At 46.3% G+C, this 17,927-nt stretch overlaps 3 protein-coding genes across 10 annotated transcripts in view; 1 reads left to right on the forward strand and 2 right to left on the reverse strand.

Annotated features, from left to right (window-relative positions):
* fam49bb (family with sequence similarity 49 member Bb) overlaps positions 1-10,496 on the reverse strand; it is a 40,647-nt gene extending 30,151 nt beyond the window's left edge. Inside the window, exons 1-2 of one of the 2 annotated variants that reach the window (XM_084457628.1) lie at positions 10,373-10,406; positions 7,165-7,284 (exon numbers count right to left, since the gene is read on the reverse strand). The gene's annotated coding sequence lies outside the window, so the exon portion shown is untranslated. Of the gene's footprint in view, positions 1-7,164; positions 7,285-10,372 lie in introns of both variants that reach the window. The other variant, XM_084457627.1, reaches the window with a different exon arrangement.
* An 818-nt stretch (positions 10,497-11,314) lies between these two features.
* eef1a1l3 (eukaryotic translation elongation factor 1 alpha 1, like 3) lies at positions 11,315-13,554 on the forward strand (the record flags this gene model as incomplete). The annotated part of the gene is made up of 7 exons (XM_084457615.1): positions 11,315-11,458; positions 11,556-11,735; positions 11,841-12,137; positions 12,210-12,360; positions 12,540-12,796; positions 12,985-13,219; positions 13,442-13,554. 7 exons carry the CDS (start codon positions 11,315-11,317, stop codon positions 13,552-13,554), a joined length of 1,377 nt encoding a protein of 458 aa, XP_084313741.1.
* A 2,107-nt stretch (positions 13,555-15,661) lies between these two features.
* The window catches only part of asap1b (ArfGAP with SH3 domain, ankyrin repeat and PH domain 1b), a gene marked incomplete at its 5' end in the record, with an annotated part of 41,722 nt that continues 39,456 nt past the window's right edge, over positions 15,662-17,927 (reverse strand). For all 7 annotated transcript variants that reach the window (XM_084457548.1, XM_084457545.1, XM_084457542.1 and 4 more), the window contains 5 exons: positions 15,662-15,806; positions 16,165-16,287; positions 16,441-16,937; positions 17,568-17,632; positions 17,768-17,846. In XM_084457548.1, the coding sequence (XP_084313674.1) occupies positions 15,732-15,806; positions 16,165-16,287; positions 16,441-16,937; positions 17,568-17,632; positions 17,768-17,846 (839 nt within the window). In that variant the 3' untranslated portion in view covers positions 15,662-15,731. The remainder of the gene's footprint in view (positions 15,807-16,164; positions 16,288-16,440; positions 16,938-17,567; positions 17,633-17,767; positions 17,847-17,927) is intronic.

Genomic DNA, 17,927 nt, shown 5'->3' on the forward strand with positions numbered 1-17,927 from the left:
ACAAAGTACACAACATCCTCCATGTGAGACACCCAATCAGCCCAGACTCTGGACCCAGTGCAGGAGCTATGGTGGGAAACTCATCTTCACAGTTAAAGAAGGTGTTCGCATCGTCCTTCTTAAATAAAAGCTCTCAAGGCGACCAGCCAAACTGTGTCCAAAAGGAGGCTTTTTTTCTGACTCTGTGTGACCCAAGAAGCACAACATGCACAGGTCTAACTATTAGAGAGGCATCTGCCTGCAGGCCTACCTTCTCAAGACACAGGCTGCGTTCCGAATCGCATACTTCTACTTCTTACTACCAGTACCTACTACAGCTGCCCTTAGAAAGTACGTACTTTGCAAGCATAGGCATCCAATTGGGACATACTACCTTGTCATAACATTGCGCCTTGAAATTTGCCCACATCCGTCGCTGTCCATAACGCGACATTCGTCTACAGCTGTCACAACTCGCACATGTGACGCATATTTCCGCTGCGCACAGGATTGTGGGTCAGAATAGCCAGAAAAGCCTGCTGGCTTGCATACTGCAAAATACGACCGGATGTAGTAGGACATCCTGGTATTTTTGCCATACTGCATGTGGCATACTATGTATTGGGACATACTACATCCTGTTTTGGCATACTATATAGTAGGGTAATATGCGATTCGGAATGCAGCCACAGTGTTGCTACACCACTCTCAGGACACACCATCGCCACGCCCACTCCACTCTCAGGACAATGACACCACGCCCACTCCACTCTCAGGACAATGAGGCCACGCCCACACCACTCTCAGGTAAAAACTACCAGAGCGATTTTCACGAAACTCAGTGGAGGGGTGTAGAATGGGCCAACCTAGAACCCATAACATTGTAGAGCCGATCCGATTAACTGGGGGGATATACGAAGGAAAATTGACATTTGTTCCACTTCAAATACACCTATTTTACTAGGATTACCACACTGCCCGGTGGCTGAATGGTTAAGGATTTGGACTGTCAGTGTGACGACCTGGGTTCTTGTCCTGGTGAGGATGACTTTTTTTTTTTTTTCTCTCCGAATGATGGCTCTTTAGAATGAGGAGTCAAATTGATTTGCTGTTTTCGCAAACAATATTATCTTATCTTTCTATACATGTAAAACAAAATAATATCAGATTTATGACAAACAAATCAGATAAACAGTGATTGTATTGGGAAAAATTACATTTTCTTAGCCTGGATTCTATGGTATTACATATAAATCGTCGTCCTCGTCTTCTTCTTACTACTACTTCTTCTTCTTTCAACAGCGGCTTGGATCCAAGTCGTTGCGCAACCTACCGCCATCTATCGGAGCAGTTCGCACTACACTGTCCTGAGCATGGCGGTGGGCGTGGCGGTGGTGTGTTCTGAGAGTGGTGTGGGCGTGGCGATGGTGTGTCCTGAGAGTGGTGTAGCAACACACTGTCTTGAGAAGGTAGGCCTGCAGGCAGACACTCTTGTGAACTATTACACCACTTGAGATGTGAAAAGTGACCTGAACAGTGGAACGAGTAGCAACCGAACCAGAGGGCTAACGGGCGAGTTCTAACAGGCCAAGAGAGCGCAGGGGCGGCAGAGTGTGAGACCACGAGGAGTGGGGCTCTGTCGCCTGTACTGCCTGCCTGCGTGGATGTGTTTCGACTTCCAGCCCTGAGACTTTAGACGGCAACCGGGCTAGACGCTGCCGGAGAGCCTGAGTCGGGGAGACGAACCGCCAAGACTGCATTTCAGAGAGAAATGGCGACGGAACGGGGCGTTTGAAACTGAGCGTTAAAACATCAAGTGAGCAGAGGAACTGAGGCAAAACATAATTCAGACAAGGTTAGCCTACTTACAGCAAGAGCTATTCTGGTGGCGACTCAACTAGGTTCAGTCATCTTCCTCTCAGTATGGTCGCTTAGTGTAGCCTAGAGCTAGTTTCGGACCACCTGTACAGCGCTGCTCTCGTTGCTATTAACCAACGGGCATGGCTTTTACCTCAGTCAGCAGCTCTCTATCATAAACCCACTAGAGTGTGGCGACACCGGGGCCGTTATACGCGACGTCTGTCCATTATGCAGCACCTGCAGCTGCCAGAGATTTTAAGGACAGGTAGGCTGACAAGAGTAGCCAGCATGGGTTATTAGCTACACCACGAGAGGGGGCCGAGCATTCGGTTAACCTCACACATGCCGTGCTGGGTCATAAATTGGTTTGGTTGAGCGGAGGCGCTCCTCAACAGCCAGAGAAAACGTGACAACTGGCCTTATCATTTGAATGATTCGAATAATTCCTTATCGTCACATGTGACTGCACAGGCTAGTCTAAATGGCAGCCTCCTTTGAATGAAAAAACAGCCTATTGTTAGTTACTCAAACACAACCGATAAATGGCCCCCCAATGAACAGTTCTGAATCTATGAACTCTGTATGAACACGGCCCACGGGGTGAAAGAGAGCAGCGTGCGAATAGAAACATATTGATCTGCTACGGTACTGCTGCAGGTCAGTCCTTTTAAAAACATCACAATACAACCAGGCCATCAAGCGCTTTACGCCAAGTGGAAACAGACACAGCACACAGCTCAGCCTAGGTAGGCCTAAAGCAACAGGGGTCCCGTCCGTGAACTGGCCGAGGTCGGTTCTCCTCGTCCTAGAGATACAGTAAGACCAAAAGTAGGGGAAGCAGACCTATGTGGTTGATCATCTTCAATTACTATTAAGATAGGTCCTATCGTCACAATAATGATAAGGCCTATGTTTTGCGTAGGCTACTGTAAATGGAGGTCAATATGTGGGGCATCATGTAGGCCTGCTATAGTTCACCTGTTAGAAACATGGGCCACCGCAACACATGCTGTCACTCCCTAGATCATCATGAAATCAATAGGGCCCATAATGTGGAGGTCCTATAATCCATGTTGTGTAGCCTAAAGGCCCTAGTCTGTCAAGCACATGGCTGGCTAGTCTCCACTTCATTAAGGTCTCTATGCCCCTCAGGCATTTATAAACGTGACGTTATAGGCAATCTTATGTTATGGTTGTAGGTAGGGGAGGTAGGGGGGGGGGGAATGGATGGATGGATATACAGTACACTAGTAAACAGGCAGACTGACAGACAATTTACTCCAACGGTGAAATTGTTGAAAATTATCACCTTTTACAAAATGCCTAAGCGGTAAAAAGTCCATTGCTTGAGAGAACATGGTTCACCCTCCAGTCTGAACTGTTCTGACCACTTAATGACTGCACACCAGGCAGCGAGGCATGGAACACACACAAGTCAGCCAGGTCATAGGCCTAGATACAATTAGCCCGAAGTAGTGTTGTCGTTTAAGAAAACACTGGCTAAGTCCTCAATTAAAAACGGGACGTCTCCGTGGTAACCACAGCTTTTTGTCTTCTGGCTGCCTGCAACTGCGAGTGCCTTGGAGCTGAAATTAACTGACTGACTCACACTTTTATTTGAGGCAGTGTGGAGGATTGCATTCAAAATAGAGCGGGTTACATAAACCCTCGGGGCACAGCGTTGCTGCTCATCTCAACCAAACCCTCCTCCAACTGGCACCTCATCTCACAACGAGAACTGCGGCACACCATCCTCATCTCACTACCAGAAATGAGAGACAGACTGGAGGTGGAACCTCAACATCAAAATGTGTCATGTAACAAATGAGGTACCATGTAGACCAGGGGTGCTTGCACTGAATGGATCAGTCACGGTTGCATAATCCTGACTTTTTCCAAATTTCTGATTGATTTTGCTGGGCTACTATCAGCCCTCTAGTTTACAGTGGTACAAAATAGATTGAATAAAATGAGTTGTGGCAGCTACACATAGTGTACAACCCTAAACAATTATGAGATCAGCCCATACATGATTAAATCATTAAAATACTCAGCTAAACTGCAGTACAAAACTGTCACACTTGTAATCTACAAAGTAGCAGGAGGAAAAAGTTGCTCATTTGGACAACAAAAGAGGTGACGTGACTGCTTGCCTCTGCACACGCAACTTCAACGTGCATCAACAAGTCGCCTTCTTTATGGCTTTTCTTTTGAATGGCTCAAGATCTACCAGCATAGCCTCTGCGTTCTACTGGTCGATCGCGATCGGCGTATTGGGCACCGCTGATGTAGGCTAGCTTTGAGGCCCACTCCCTCAGTCATTACCATTCACATACTAGAGGATGCTCTGGGCAATACAGACCTGTGATGGACAGTCTTAATCAGCCTACTACTGGAATCATGAACTCTTTCTGAGTGAGGAGCCTACACGGAACATACACTACACGCTGCAGAATACTGCCCCAATTCCTGTCCGATTATGACAATATAGCCTCGGTCAGGTCAGCCATGACAGTGTCATCATCAGTGATCGGTCCCGCTGGTCCAGGAAATGGGCTCCCAGCCAATCAAAACCGAGCATTTAGCCAAGGCATGGTATTAAACCTAGCTAAGCCTCCTTCCCCTAAGAACCCTGTGAGAACGTCACTGGGATGTAAGCACAGTAGCAGCAGGTTGGGCCGCTCCTGTAGGCTGAGCGCTCTCTGCCAGCGCGGAGGCGGAGGGCGGGGGGGCGGGGCGCCATGTGCAACAGCGAGGTGTGAAAGATGAATCTCTGCCCTGCTGGTTTGCCATCTGCGGCGGCATCCACGCGCAGTTGGCGGTGACCGGTGGGCGGAGGACAGGAGGATATCATGCCTGGATTAACACCCTACCATCGTCATCGCCAGTAACAAAACACACTGTAATAGGCTATACTTGCGCACTGTCATGATCTACGATGTGATCACACACCATGTTTTTAGTTAGGTCAAATTTTTAACTGATTGTTCTATTGTGTCATTTATATCATAACATGTAATCTGATCATTTGTATTGCCCTCAAAGACGCATTGGAAATTAAGTGTTTCGATACGTGCCCCAGGGCTTCAATCAATAAATCGATCAATCAATGCACATTCCTTCTGCAAAACCAGCATAGACAGGAGTATGAGACAGGTGTGAGTGTGTGTGTGTGTGTGTGTGTGTGTGTGTGTGTGTGTGTGTGTGTGTGTGTGTGTGGATGATGCGCTCCATTTCTCTCCAGGAAGATCACGGATACTCTGTCCCAACTCTTATCTTTAGAAGAGAGAGGACAGGTTATTAATAGCCTAATGTTGAGTGTCTCTATGCAAAGACCATTTTGCATGTTTCCATGTCTATGCTAAAGATACACTGCTACATCTGCCATGCCAGACCCACATAGAACTGGATCAGATTCTGGGAGACGCCAGAGCAGGCTAGTACTGTTGAGATTAGCCAGGTTGTTTTGTGGGTCAGGTGAGGGTTTTTTTTCTTCTCTGTACGGGCGTGCTAAAGTCCAAAAGAAGGAAGTGAGAAAGTTCTGAGGATTGCTCCAAAGATATTAAAGATTCAAGTGTAATGTACGTGTACAGTTACAGTGAAATGTTGGTGCCGGCTCCAAGATTATGCTCGATACAAATAAACGGCAATACTCAATTTGCAAATTAGCCTACAAAGTTACAAGTTACAAATTTACATACAGTATTACACTAAAGTAGAATCAGAATAAGATTTTTTTCATTGCCATTGTACTATACATGCATAGGATTTCTCTTCGACACCGTGGTGCTCACAACAGTACATTGCATGATAGGACTCGTAAAGTGCAGCGAGACAGACATAGTAAAGTACCATTTCTATACAATACACAGATAGGGATAATATAAGATAGACACCGGTCTGGATGGATTATGTGCATGCTACATATGAACATGAATAAATAAACCCCAGGTCTAGGGTGTGTTATGCACATGCTATAGCTATAATAAATAATCCCAGGTGTGTGGGTAGGGGGGTCTGGCTAGTAGATGACTATCTATCTACCAGCCAGTAGGGTGCGTCCATAGCTGGCAACACATGCTGCTTCATACTAGACATCAGAGGGAGGGACACACACAACAGCACTCCTGAGTCTAGAGGATTTGAGTGCTATATGCCCCTTTACCTTCTAATGTGAGTGAAGTGTCATCATTCATTTCACAAAAAAAAGATTCTTGTGGGACATGCACAGACATGCCCTCCGGCTGGGCCAGGGAGAGCTCACTGCAGTCGGGAGAGGGTTGGAGATTAGGCTTAACCCCGGGTCTAGAACCAACATGGTATCTATCTGGTATCTGGAAAAACGGTATCATCTTCGCCGACGTGTTAAGTCCAGGAATTCTGGGTATTTTTACCCAAACAAAAACAAAGTGTGCAAGAGACGTGCTCAAAGAGAGAGGGCTTTGAGCACCACATTCCTAGAATCACAAGGCATGTCCTTTTATGTGTTTTAGGACCGTTTGTTACCGCCAACAATAACATACTGTAGACAGGAAGAGTCCAGAGAAAGTGAAAGGGGTCACATCAACATCAAACTATTTCAGAGGTGTCAGTGATATGGCTAGATTGCCTTTGGTTAAAGGGTGTACCCATGATCATCCCATGCACAGTTATAGCCTGATAGGATAACTGTTGGTGTGTACAGGTAGGTTTTAGGCCAATTTCTTAATGAAAATGAGCAGTAACGCACGTTTTGACAATATAGCCTGAGAAATACCATTGCCTTTCATGATCTGTTTACAAGGTCGAAAAACATATTTTTCAACCCTGAATATCAACAAGGCATAATTGTACAGGTAACAACAATTTGATGCATGCGCCAGAAGACTATGTGGGAGTGATTTATGCACAGAAACGAACTGAAAGGATTTCAAGAAAGGAACCATAGTGGTACAGCAAGATTAACGGTTCTTATCGGCTTTATAGGTGAAATTCAAGATCACACTATTTGGTGAACAGCGTAGTGTCCAACTTTGAGCCAATAACTGTACAGCAAAGCGTTGCAATCGGCGATAGTCACTGTTGCGCGCAAACGCGCAAGCAATCACACATGTCACATTTTGCATAATCAGATTTCACATAATTTTGGTTGTAGTAAAAAAATAATAATATATATATATATATATATTGTATATATAGCCTATGCACACGGGATTCACACACATGCCCCCACAACTCAAGCACTCCCCGACTCTCGCAGTGCCTCCTCACACAAACCGCGACGAATCTCTTGGAACTGGTAAAAAAAAAGAAAAAAAAGTAGGTAGGCTATGTAATCATACTCACTATGAGCGGTGAGCGAGCGAAGATATCCGTTCTCACATAGCGTTGAATAGTTAACAGTTCTCCCGTCTGTGTGCCTCTCACTATAAGCCGCAGAACGACCGGTAGACGGCTGCTGTAATGCTGGGCGTGTTGGGCAGAGTAGGAAGGATGCAAATTCAGAATGACGTCACTGTAGCTTACAGCCCCTGGCAGTACAGATACAGTCAAATGCATTGCATTTAGGCAAATGGTTGATAGTAAGTTATCATTAAACGCTCCAAGCATTTATTTTGGTTGGTATATAGCCACATGTATTACATATATTATAAGGCATACATAGTACATATTAAGAACCTGAGATCAACAGTGACATACAGTGAAAGAGGACTAATAGGAAGGGTGCTTATTCTGAACATATATCATACATGTGGCTTAATCCAGGGGAAAACACTTATCAAGTCAGTGTTTGATCCTATAGGAGGCTCCACAGTTAAACGCCAGTGCCATACAGTCGAATATAAAATGATTTGTTGCGATTCATGTGGGAACATTTAACTGGGTCAACTGAGCCCAGTTTTCACTGCACAAGCTTTTGTGCTTACAGGCTCTGAACTGTATTTGGTGCTGTGCATGATTAAATGTTGATTTTAATGTACAAGCCCATATCTCATGGCAGTTTCAGACTCTGGTAGCTAGTGGTACTCCGCAGACAGTCAATGCATCCTCCTACTGTACATCTTTACTAAAGCCCCATTCAGACATAGTTTTGTCCACGCTCACATTCCGTGTCCACGTTTTCCACGTTCAAATCACACAATGAATGAACAGAATCTTTAGAATTCAGTCTGCAGAGCAGCGAGAGCAGAATGTGGAGGAGAACACACAGACATTGGGCCAGCCCTAGGGGCTGTCTGAACAAGGCCCATATAGCACTGACGTTGGGCAAAATCTCTAACTGAAAGATCTTAATCTTCCCCAGACCAGATGAGTTTATAGTGTGACAGAGGAAGTAAGCTTGACTCAATGCACTGTAGCATGAGGTGTTGCTTCCTCCTTTAAGAGAGCATGCTAATCAACAAAACCGGTGACATTTGTTCACCTGGACAGATGTCAATTACTGTACCACTGCCCAACCACTTTCCCATCCCATCCTCTTTTCGGCTTTTGAGGAGGGGGCTGCTCCAGGAATTAAAAACTTGAAGGGTCCTACAGTAACTCCTGTGACAGTTAGATTGGGGGCTATTATTCTCTTAATGTCAACCAAGCATGCCACAACAAAGGACAGTGTGTTATTATACTGTAGCATCTGCTCCGGAGGGAGGCCGGCTGTCAGCCGTGCGTTTGCCCTGTATGAGCAGCATGCGGGCGGAGCGTGTTTGTTTGCTCACTGGTGACTCACGGAGGTAAGGGTCATGACGGTAAAGGTCACAGGCTGACAGGGGCTCAGCAACAGCCGCGGTGAGTCGGCAGAGCTCCTCCGGCCAACCGCAGCTCTGTCGCCCACAACCTCAAAGGCCTTAGGGCTCAGGTCACACCGGCAGCCAGAGTGTTGTGTGAATCAAAAAGTGGAAGTGAAAATATAGTATAAGTTTCACTAACAGATCTAATTGGTTGCAGTGGTGTAGTCAAGTATCCAGAGTCAGACAGTATATACTGACAACATTTATACCATGGCCAGTGTATAGGCTACTCCAGTTCTTATCAACCGCTGATGTTAAACTGTAGCCTACAACTGCTGCAAATGAACTATTATTAGAGTATAATTGTATCTACTTTCTCAGTTACCGCCCCACCACTAAACCACACGGGTAAGGTTCTGTGAAGTGAAATAATCACATTCACGTTGCTCCATCACAGCCCACCCGCTCCCCTAAATAGACTTCATCAGTCGTGGCGAACACCTCCAGACTGAGGCTTAACCGTCTCCGGACCGGCGTCGGACGCTTCCGCGCATCAACGCACAGATGGGGCTCTGCATCGTGTGCGGCGTGCGAGTGTGGCGCCGAGGAACAAACCGCAGAGCACGTCATCCAGGACTGCCCGATATATCGGACACCCGATGGAATGCGTGGCCTGACGGTCATGGATGACGAAACGGTGAAGTGGCTCCTGGAGGTGTGCCTGGATATATAGCCTGGGTGACCCCCTCACCCAGGCTCGGGGTGGTCAAAGGAAAGCCCCTCGGCCCCGAGCCAGGAGGGAGAGGACCGCACCAACTAACCCAAATGATGAAGAAGTCGTGGCAGAAGAAGTTAGAAATGTTCTTGGGACTGAGGAGCCCAGTGTGAGATCTGAGCAGCAGATTTGTCTCTTAAAGTATCACTTAAAAGACCGCAGCATAGCAAGGTCACACTACCAGCTTCCTGAAGATGCCCACTTCCAGTACTTCCACTTGCAGGCTATATAAGAACATGCACAGAGGAGGAGGCAGGCAAATTATGGACAGATCGATCACCCTTCATTGGCGCCCTTAAACTATTCTTGTTCAAACTGGAATTTGGAATGATCTCATCCCTTTGCACCCATCAGAAATAACATAGGCCTATTGATCATCACAAATTGTCATTTTATCCCTGCAAGTCTTGTCATGCCATCACCATTGTGTGATTAGTGTCAAGAATCATAGCCCATTTCAGTGCAATAAGGAAACACCTTAACCATTAATATTTCATAACGTGTAAGAAGTAGGCTTAATCCCGGCCATATGGCTAGGCTACTGTACATTTTGGACAGTGCCGCAGATGGCCTAACATTTGTCCTAAGAGACTGGTTTGTCTGAACCTATAAGGTCAAAATCGCACAGCATTAGCGATCAACAGGACCCACAGTAAAATGTTGTGCAGTTAGAAGGCTATTCAATATGTTTTAGAGTTAGATAACCAGAGAAGGGTTATAGGCTATTTGCCTGCAGGTTGTAGCCTAATCTTAAATTATGTTACAGCATATTCATTCCATATGATAGCAAGCAAACGTTAGACAAGGGTTCTGGGTTTTTCGAGTGAGGGAGAGCTTGCCACTAGCCAGCTACTAGCTCACTAAACCCCCATGCATGATGCTCACGGATCGACTGTCTCTGGAGTAGCCACATCTCTTGAGCAAATTCCTCTTATACAACTGATGATGAATCAAAGAAGGCTGGTGGTAATTCATTGAATTTGATGAAGGCTACACTTTCTTGATACTAGGCTAGGCTCGAAGAAAAATGGGTGAAATCATGTTTTTTTTTTACCTTGACGCTCGAAATGCAAGGAACAGTGGCCGACGTTCAGAAACCTGGCTACCACGTTAGCAGTGGAGGCTCAAAGAATAAGGATTGCTCCTTTGAGTGTCTGCTGTTTCCGGGTTAGTGGTTAGGTCCATTCGTTTTGGTCACACCGGGCGATAGCTCGTCAAGTGGCTGAGACGATTCGGTGGGCGGAGAAGTCCTATACGGGTTTAGTGGCATGATAATTAGTTTTTATTTTTGATACACACATGAATACAACCAAATGGTGTGGATGAATACACAAAAAACCCACACTTTGTAAATGAGAAATAGGTTACACCAATGTAAATCTATTGCTTTTAAATCGAAAGCATTAGGCTACCGCGGGACAGCACGGAACCCTAAACGATTTGTGTTATTTTGTCATTGAACGTCATTGTGCTGAAACATGTGGCAATTTAATCTGATAAATCGCACAGTCGGGATCCTCACCTACTTAAGCAATATTAGCATCAAACGTGCAGGTGAGACTGTCTGGCATTAGGCTGGTGCATTGATTAGAGGATTGAACGTGTAATCTTATAAAGCGGAAGACGCACTTCAACCTCCAACCTTGGAAGGCGGGCACAATGGCCTATAGTCGCAAACGCACCTGAGTTCAATTAAATCAAGCATCCCCTAGGCTATAAAGCACCTGAGTTCAATTAAATCAGGCATCCCCTAGGCTATAAAGGCCAGCATAATATGCACGCACACCCCTTCATTTGCGCCGAAGAACTAACCTTATCGACAGGTTTAATCTGACCCTCTGCAACCGTTCATTTCCAAACAGCCGCTGCTCATTGAATTGACAAATCTTAGTTTGAGCATTTTTATAGTTACTACAGCAGCGTGAATCTAGACTAGAGGGCATAAAGCATACATAACCATTCAGGCACTGCTAAACTAGCTTGCAACAACGGTAAAATGGTGAAGGAGAGAATACACATTAACTTGGTGGTAGTAGGCCATGTCGACAGCGGCAAGTCGACCACCACCGGTCACCTCGTGTACAAATGTGGTGGCGTCGACCCAAGGACAATGGAGAAGTTTGAGAAGGCTTCTGCCCAGGTAAGGATCTGGTAGCCTAATTGGGCGAGTGTGGCGTAGGCCTATGTCTAATTAATGCTTTAAACGCTCTAACGTCCCTGTATTTTTTCCGCCAAAGATGGGCAAGAGCTCCTTCAAGTACGCCTGGGTTTTGGACAAACTGAAAGCTGAAAGGGAGCGCGGAATCACGATTGACATTTCATTATTGAAGTTCAACACTAATAAATACAGTATCACGATAATTGATGCCCCGGGGCATCGCGACTTCATCAAGAACATGATCACGGGGACATCACAGGTAGGCCACGGCAAAGTCATACCTAGCCTGGGTAGCCTAAGCGAAGTTAATTAGGCTACAGTCATTGTAATTGTATTGAACCATGTCTTGCTCCATTCATTACAGGCTGATGTTGCCCTCCTGGTCGTCTCCGCTGCAAAGGGAGAGTTCGAGGCTGGTATCTCGAGGAACGGCCAGACCAGAGAGCATGCCTTGCTGGCTTACACTCTGGGTGTCAAGCAAATCATTGTCTGCGTTAACAAGATGGACCAGACCGAACCGCCCTACAGCCAGAAACGTTATGACGAGGTGGTGCGCAGCGTGGGCATGTTCGTCAAGAAGATTGGCTACAACCCCACCGCTGTCCCCTTCCTCCCAGTCTCCGGTTGGACCGGGGAGAACATGCTCACACCATCTCCAAAGGTGAGACTTAAATTGATTGACCATCTTGACCATCCCTTAAACTTAATGTTAAATGTTTTTCGGGGTGTGTAGATGTCCTGGTTCAAAGGATGGAAGGTGAAGAAGAGGGAGGGCAATATGGCTGGGAGAACTCTGCTGGAGGTGCTAGACTCCATCCATCCGCCAGTGCGCACGGCCAACAAGCCCTTGCGGCTGCCCCTGCAAGATGTCTACAAGATCGGAGGTTAGTTGTCAGGGTTACTCTGTTGGGTGGCTAAATCAATTTCCCTTCTTGGCATAACAAGGTGTCCTTTCAGTGATGGGGCTTGCTTAACGATGTATTTTCAGTGATGGGCTTAACGATGGCTCTGTAGACATTTCTAGACTCTTGTTGTGGATTCTTTCTATGCCTCTTTGACACAGGAGTGGGCACCGTTCCGGTGGGGAAGATTGAGACTGGGGTCCTGAAACCCGGCATGGTGCTGACCTTCTCCCCGGCCAAGCTGACGGCGGAGGTGAAATCCATCGAGATGCACCACCAGGGTCTCCAGACGGCGCTGCCCGGGCACAACGTGGGCTTCAACATCAAGAACGTGGCAGTGAAGAACCTGCGCCGCGGAGACGTGGCAGGCGACGCCCAGCACGACCCCCCCACGGACGTCAGCAGCTTCGTGGCTCAGGTTGGCGCGGCAGTGCACTCCGAGGAGTAGGACGCAGTTTAATGTGCTCTCTTAGCGAACTACAGTACGGCATCATTTATGGTTCTCCTTGGGGACGATGTACAGTACAAGTTAATGTACAAGTTCATGTTAATGTACAAGTTCATGTTTTCATATGGGTTGTTCATTGTCTGACCTCTCTCCCCCAGGTCATCATTCTGAACCACCCTGGCAAAATCAAGGCCGGCTACTCCCCGGTGCTGGACTGCCACACCACCCATGTGACCTGCCGCTTTGCCGAGCTGCGGGAGAAGATTGACAGACGCACGGGCAAGAAGCTGGAGGATTGGCCCCAGGTCCTGGTGTCCGGAGATGCTGCCACTGTCAAACTGGTCCCCAACAAGCCCCTCTGTGTGGAGAGCTTCTTCACCTACCCCCCACTAGGTAAGATGCCTTAAACCTCCACAGATTTAGTCAACAGGTGTTTGGCATTTGTGTTGATCAAGTTGAATGAACTGGAACCCCTCTGAATGTGTATTGGATCTGCTCTAGCACAATGGAGTACAATTGTCTTTGTGATGTATTTGCATTTAGCAGTTATTCAAATAAAGTTATGGCACTCATAATTGCAGTATGAGTAATTGGTTCTCCATGGATTCTCTTCAGGTCGGTTTGCCGCCAGGGACTTGAAGCAGACGGTCGCTGTGGGAGTCATCAAGTCTGTGGAAAAGGACCAAGGATCAAGGAAGCTTGCACAGAAATGCCCAGTCTTAAAATGAGTTGAGCAGTCTATTCCCAGTCTTAATGAGTTTTGTTAAGCAAGTCTATTCCCAGTCTTAATGAGTTTTGCTCGGCAGTCTTTTTCTAAAAAAAAATAATAATTTGTTAACCACTTATAAAAAGAGCTCAAGCATAATGCTTTTAAGTTGAATATTTACATAATTTGTGTTGCAACAAGCACTTAAGTTTCTTTGGGAGTTTTGGAACTTGAATGGCCTTTTGAGTTTAAATGCATGAACTGCAGTGCTTCAGATTGAAAATAAATGTTCAAAATGCAGCCTGGCCTCCGAATGATATACACCTGGTTCAATTGAACTGAATTGGAATATGATGCCTTTTAGACATGTACTGTACCATGGAACTTTTTTCATATACAAAAGACGGCACAGGTCAATTACAACAAAACACCTTTATTAATGGAATGGATGTGGGTGGATGCTTTTACATGGTGAAACTGCAGTCTGTGGAGAGGATGAGTTCATTAATCCAGTTACCTTAGTTTTAGGACTGTCCCACAAAAAGTACTAAATTATTTGACAGGCGAACATCTTTCTGCTTGACTTCAGAAAGCAGATCAATCCACAACGCATGGTTTCTGCCTCATGCTACAATTCAGTTACTCCAGGTATTCATGTAAACTTGAGCTTGACTATATTCATCAAAATCACATTTCAAGTTAATTCATGTGAGTGGCATAAACCCTTTCTGTAGGTCTGTGAAAAAGTAGGACTTGACTGGAGTGGTAGATGTGGGTCATTGTACATTTTAAATCTCACTAGGCCATCTGAGAATCATCTAATTATTGCTGAGATTGGCCTTGTTGACCTTGTGACTAATAGTGGCTTTCAGAGTGCAGGAAATGTATTATCCTGCTGGATAGTGGCTTGAAACCCTGAGGTGGATGGCAGAAAACTGGGTTCAGATAACAGCCAGAAATGCTTTAAAGTAGTTTCAGAATGCAATGTGTTTAGTAACTGCAGTCTTTGGAACATCTCAGTTCTAGAACTGGAGTTAAGATTCAATTCCATTGTCTCCGATGCATCTGGACCCAGCTTAATCCCGCTCAGTTCCAGTCATGCCCTTTACACCATCCACAGAGGTCTACAGACGGTGTTCAGATGTTCACCCACACACAGCGTACTGAGACGGAACAGCGTATAGCGGAGGGTAAACTACTGGTGACCAAGGAATGGATAAAGAAGGAAACTACAGACAGACATATAGCCTGTGAGTCCAGGGAGCCATCTCATTAGTCCTCCACTCCGGCTCCACTTTGCAGCAGAAGGTCTAGTTCCTGGTAGGACGTGAAAATTAATTAAATCTCTGACACTTCCGTCTTTATACATTCCTGGCTGGCGACCTTTGACATCCTTAATATAAACTCCTTGACGTCACGCAGCCTGATATTCCATATCGCAGTAGCAGCAGGTGAGTCGACTCCATACTGTAAAAGAATCCTAATACATGTACACACAGAGCAAGCAAAGAACAAAAAATACATTTAATGAATACGTAGTTCATCCTCGGATGAGCTGTCATAGTGGATTCAGTGGGGGACATGAGAATGTCAGTCCTTGGATGGGTGGGAGTGTGCCTCTTTAGTCAAGCGGATGGGGGGTGGGGGGGGTCTAGGATATGGTGAGGGACTAGGTACAAGACCTGTTTCACATTCCATCTCATATTTTGTCCTTTTTCCAGATGTTCGCTGATGGTGATGATATCAGTGATGACCGGTAAAATCAATCCAGGTATTATAATCCCAAAACACTTTTGTACACTACATGTTTTGTACAATATAACATGTATATTATACACTCACACACAATCATACCCACACACAAATATATATATATACATACATATATATACACAGTAACAGCATGAAGGGAGACTTAAGGTAAGTGCTGGAGGGTGGCTAGAGCAGGGCTGTGCTATAGGGCTAAAGATAATACTGCCAGAGGAACACACTATTTACAATGTTGGGATTTGCTCAACACCCGTAGCTGGACGAGCCTACTGGGGGGAGTTTCTTCTTCTTCTTGTTTTTCTTCTTCTTTTGAACGCTTGTTTCACGTCATGTTTGTTTGTTACAGTAGCTATTTACAGGGCTTCCAGCGTGGGGGGCGGGGGCTGAGGAGGAGGATGTCAGGGGGGTTAGTGCAAGCCTGCCCTGCTGTCAGTCAGTCAGGATGTGGACAAAAGACATGGGGAACACCCCTTTCCTCTCAGGGTGCCCTTCAATGTGGCCGATCTGGAGGGGAACAAAGAGAGTAAAGAAATTGAGAGAGTGAGAGAGAAAGAAAGTGAGAGAGAGAGAGAGCGAGAGAAAGAGAAAGCGAGAGAGAGACAAGGAGGTCAGCGCGGTTCTGTTGTGGCGGCTGGAGACTGTGAGGACTGAGGTAGTGAAACCAGGGGGGTACAACAGCTGAGACCTAACGCTATGACCCGACAGATCTGACCAGCCTTGAAAGCAGGAAATGAGAGGTTCTGACGTACTAGGCGGTTACAAAACAAACTAATTCCATTGTTAAACGGTCTGGGCCGTCGTATACTGTACATGTAGCTGTATGTGAACGCGGAGGTGAAGAGCTTGGCTGAAGTGTACTCACCCACCACTCCTGGTCCTCCTCTCCTGTCACGATGATCACCTCCCCCTCCACAAAGGTCAGCTCGTCGTCATTATCAGCCTGGCAGTCATAAATGGTCTTCACGCGCCGAAGTTTGGTCTTCGCCTGGGCACACACACACACAAAAACACACACCACATGAATGTCATTAGAGAGACAAGTACAGAGGACAGTATGTGGTTTATTTTTATGATCGACTAAGATAATACCTGTGTGTAACACAGAGAGAGAGAGAGAGAGAGAGAGAAACTTGTTTACCGTGTTGATCTTCCTGGGCAGGGGCACTGGTGTCTCCGCTGCACCAGCAGGGCTCCCATTGGTGTCCTCACTGGGCTGAGGGGAGGGACTTCCCGGCTCCGCCTGCTGATTGGCCGCCTGTCCGTCTGGAGGCTGCGGCTTCAGGGCCGGCTCCCCGGGCGACGGCCTGGGACTGACCTCTCCTGACCCCGGCTTGGGGGAAACCTCAGAGAGCTGGGGCTTGGGAGGGAGATCCTTCAGGTGGGGTTTGGGGGGCAGGTCGCCCAGATGGGGCTTGGGAGGGAGGTCGGACAGCTGGGGCTTGGGGGGCAGTTCTCCAGGCTTGGGGGGCAGGTCGGAGGGATGGGGCTTGGGGGGCAGGTCCCCCAGCTGGGGCTTTTCAGGCAGCGGGGATTTCTGGGGCGGGTCAGAACTTGGAGGAGACTTCTGGAAGACCTCCGGGGGCAGGCTGGGCTTGTCCATAGACGGGTGGATGGTGTCAATCTTACGCAGTGCCACTAAGGGAAGAGAAGATTCGAAATGCCATTTTAAAAGCTCTTAACTGACTAGCCTGGATAAATAAAGGTTAGATTCAAATAAAATTAAAATTGAAACCCATGCAACTCTATTGAGAGTAATTTATTCACGTTATTTACTTGTTCATTTGATTGGGACAGAGCACGTTAATGAACATTAGTATAAAAATACAAGATGTAAACATGCCGGTGTAGCAAAAACTAACATCCGTTAGTTGTTGTACAGTACATTAGGTTGTGATGATGACAGATGTGTGACACTATGAAAGACTGTATGAAAGACTTAGACCATGTGACAGTATAGAGAGACCTACAGACGATGTGATGGTATAGAGAGACCTACAGACGATGTGACAGTATAGAGAGACCTACAGACGATGTGATGGTATAGAGAGACCTACAGACGATGTGACGGTATAGAGAGGGATCTACAGACGATGTGATGGTATAGAGAGACCTACAGACGATGTGACGGTATAGAGAGACCTACAGACGATATAGACAGTATAGAGAGGGATCTACAGACGATGTGATGGTATAGAGAGACCTACAGACGATGTGACGGTATAGAGAGACCTACAGACGATATAGACAGTATAGAGAGGGACCTACCTTTCTGAGGTAGTTTGGGAAGAACCCTTGGACCAAGTGTAGACTTCGTGTTGCTTGCAGTAGTGCTAAAAATAAAATTTCCATAGAAAGTTCATGAAAAAGTAAAAGAGACACATTTTACTTAACTCTAACTTTGATATGAGAAACACGTTACACCACTCATTGGCCCTGTACAGACCACACTCTACCAGCTGCAGTACCTTTGCTGTTGTGGAATGCCCTCAAACTTGTTGGATGCAGGAGGCATCTTACTGACAGGTGGAGGGGTGGAGTCACTTCCTGAGGCGTCGACATTGAAAGAAAGTGAGACATCTCCATAGAACGTTTGAAATACAAATCAATCACATCAACAGGGGGAAG

This window comes from Borostomias antarcticus (genome assembly GCF_949987555.1).
Source record: "Borostomias antarcticus genome assembly, chromosome: 2".
Classification (NCBI taxonomy): Eukaryota; Metazoa; Chordata; class Actinopteri; order Stomiiformes; family Stomiidae; genus Borostomias; species Borostomias antarcticus.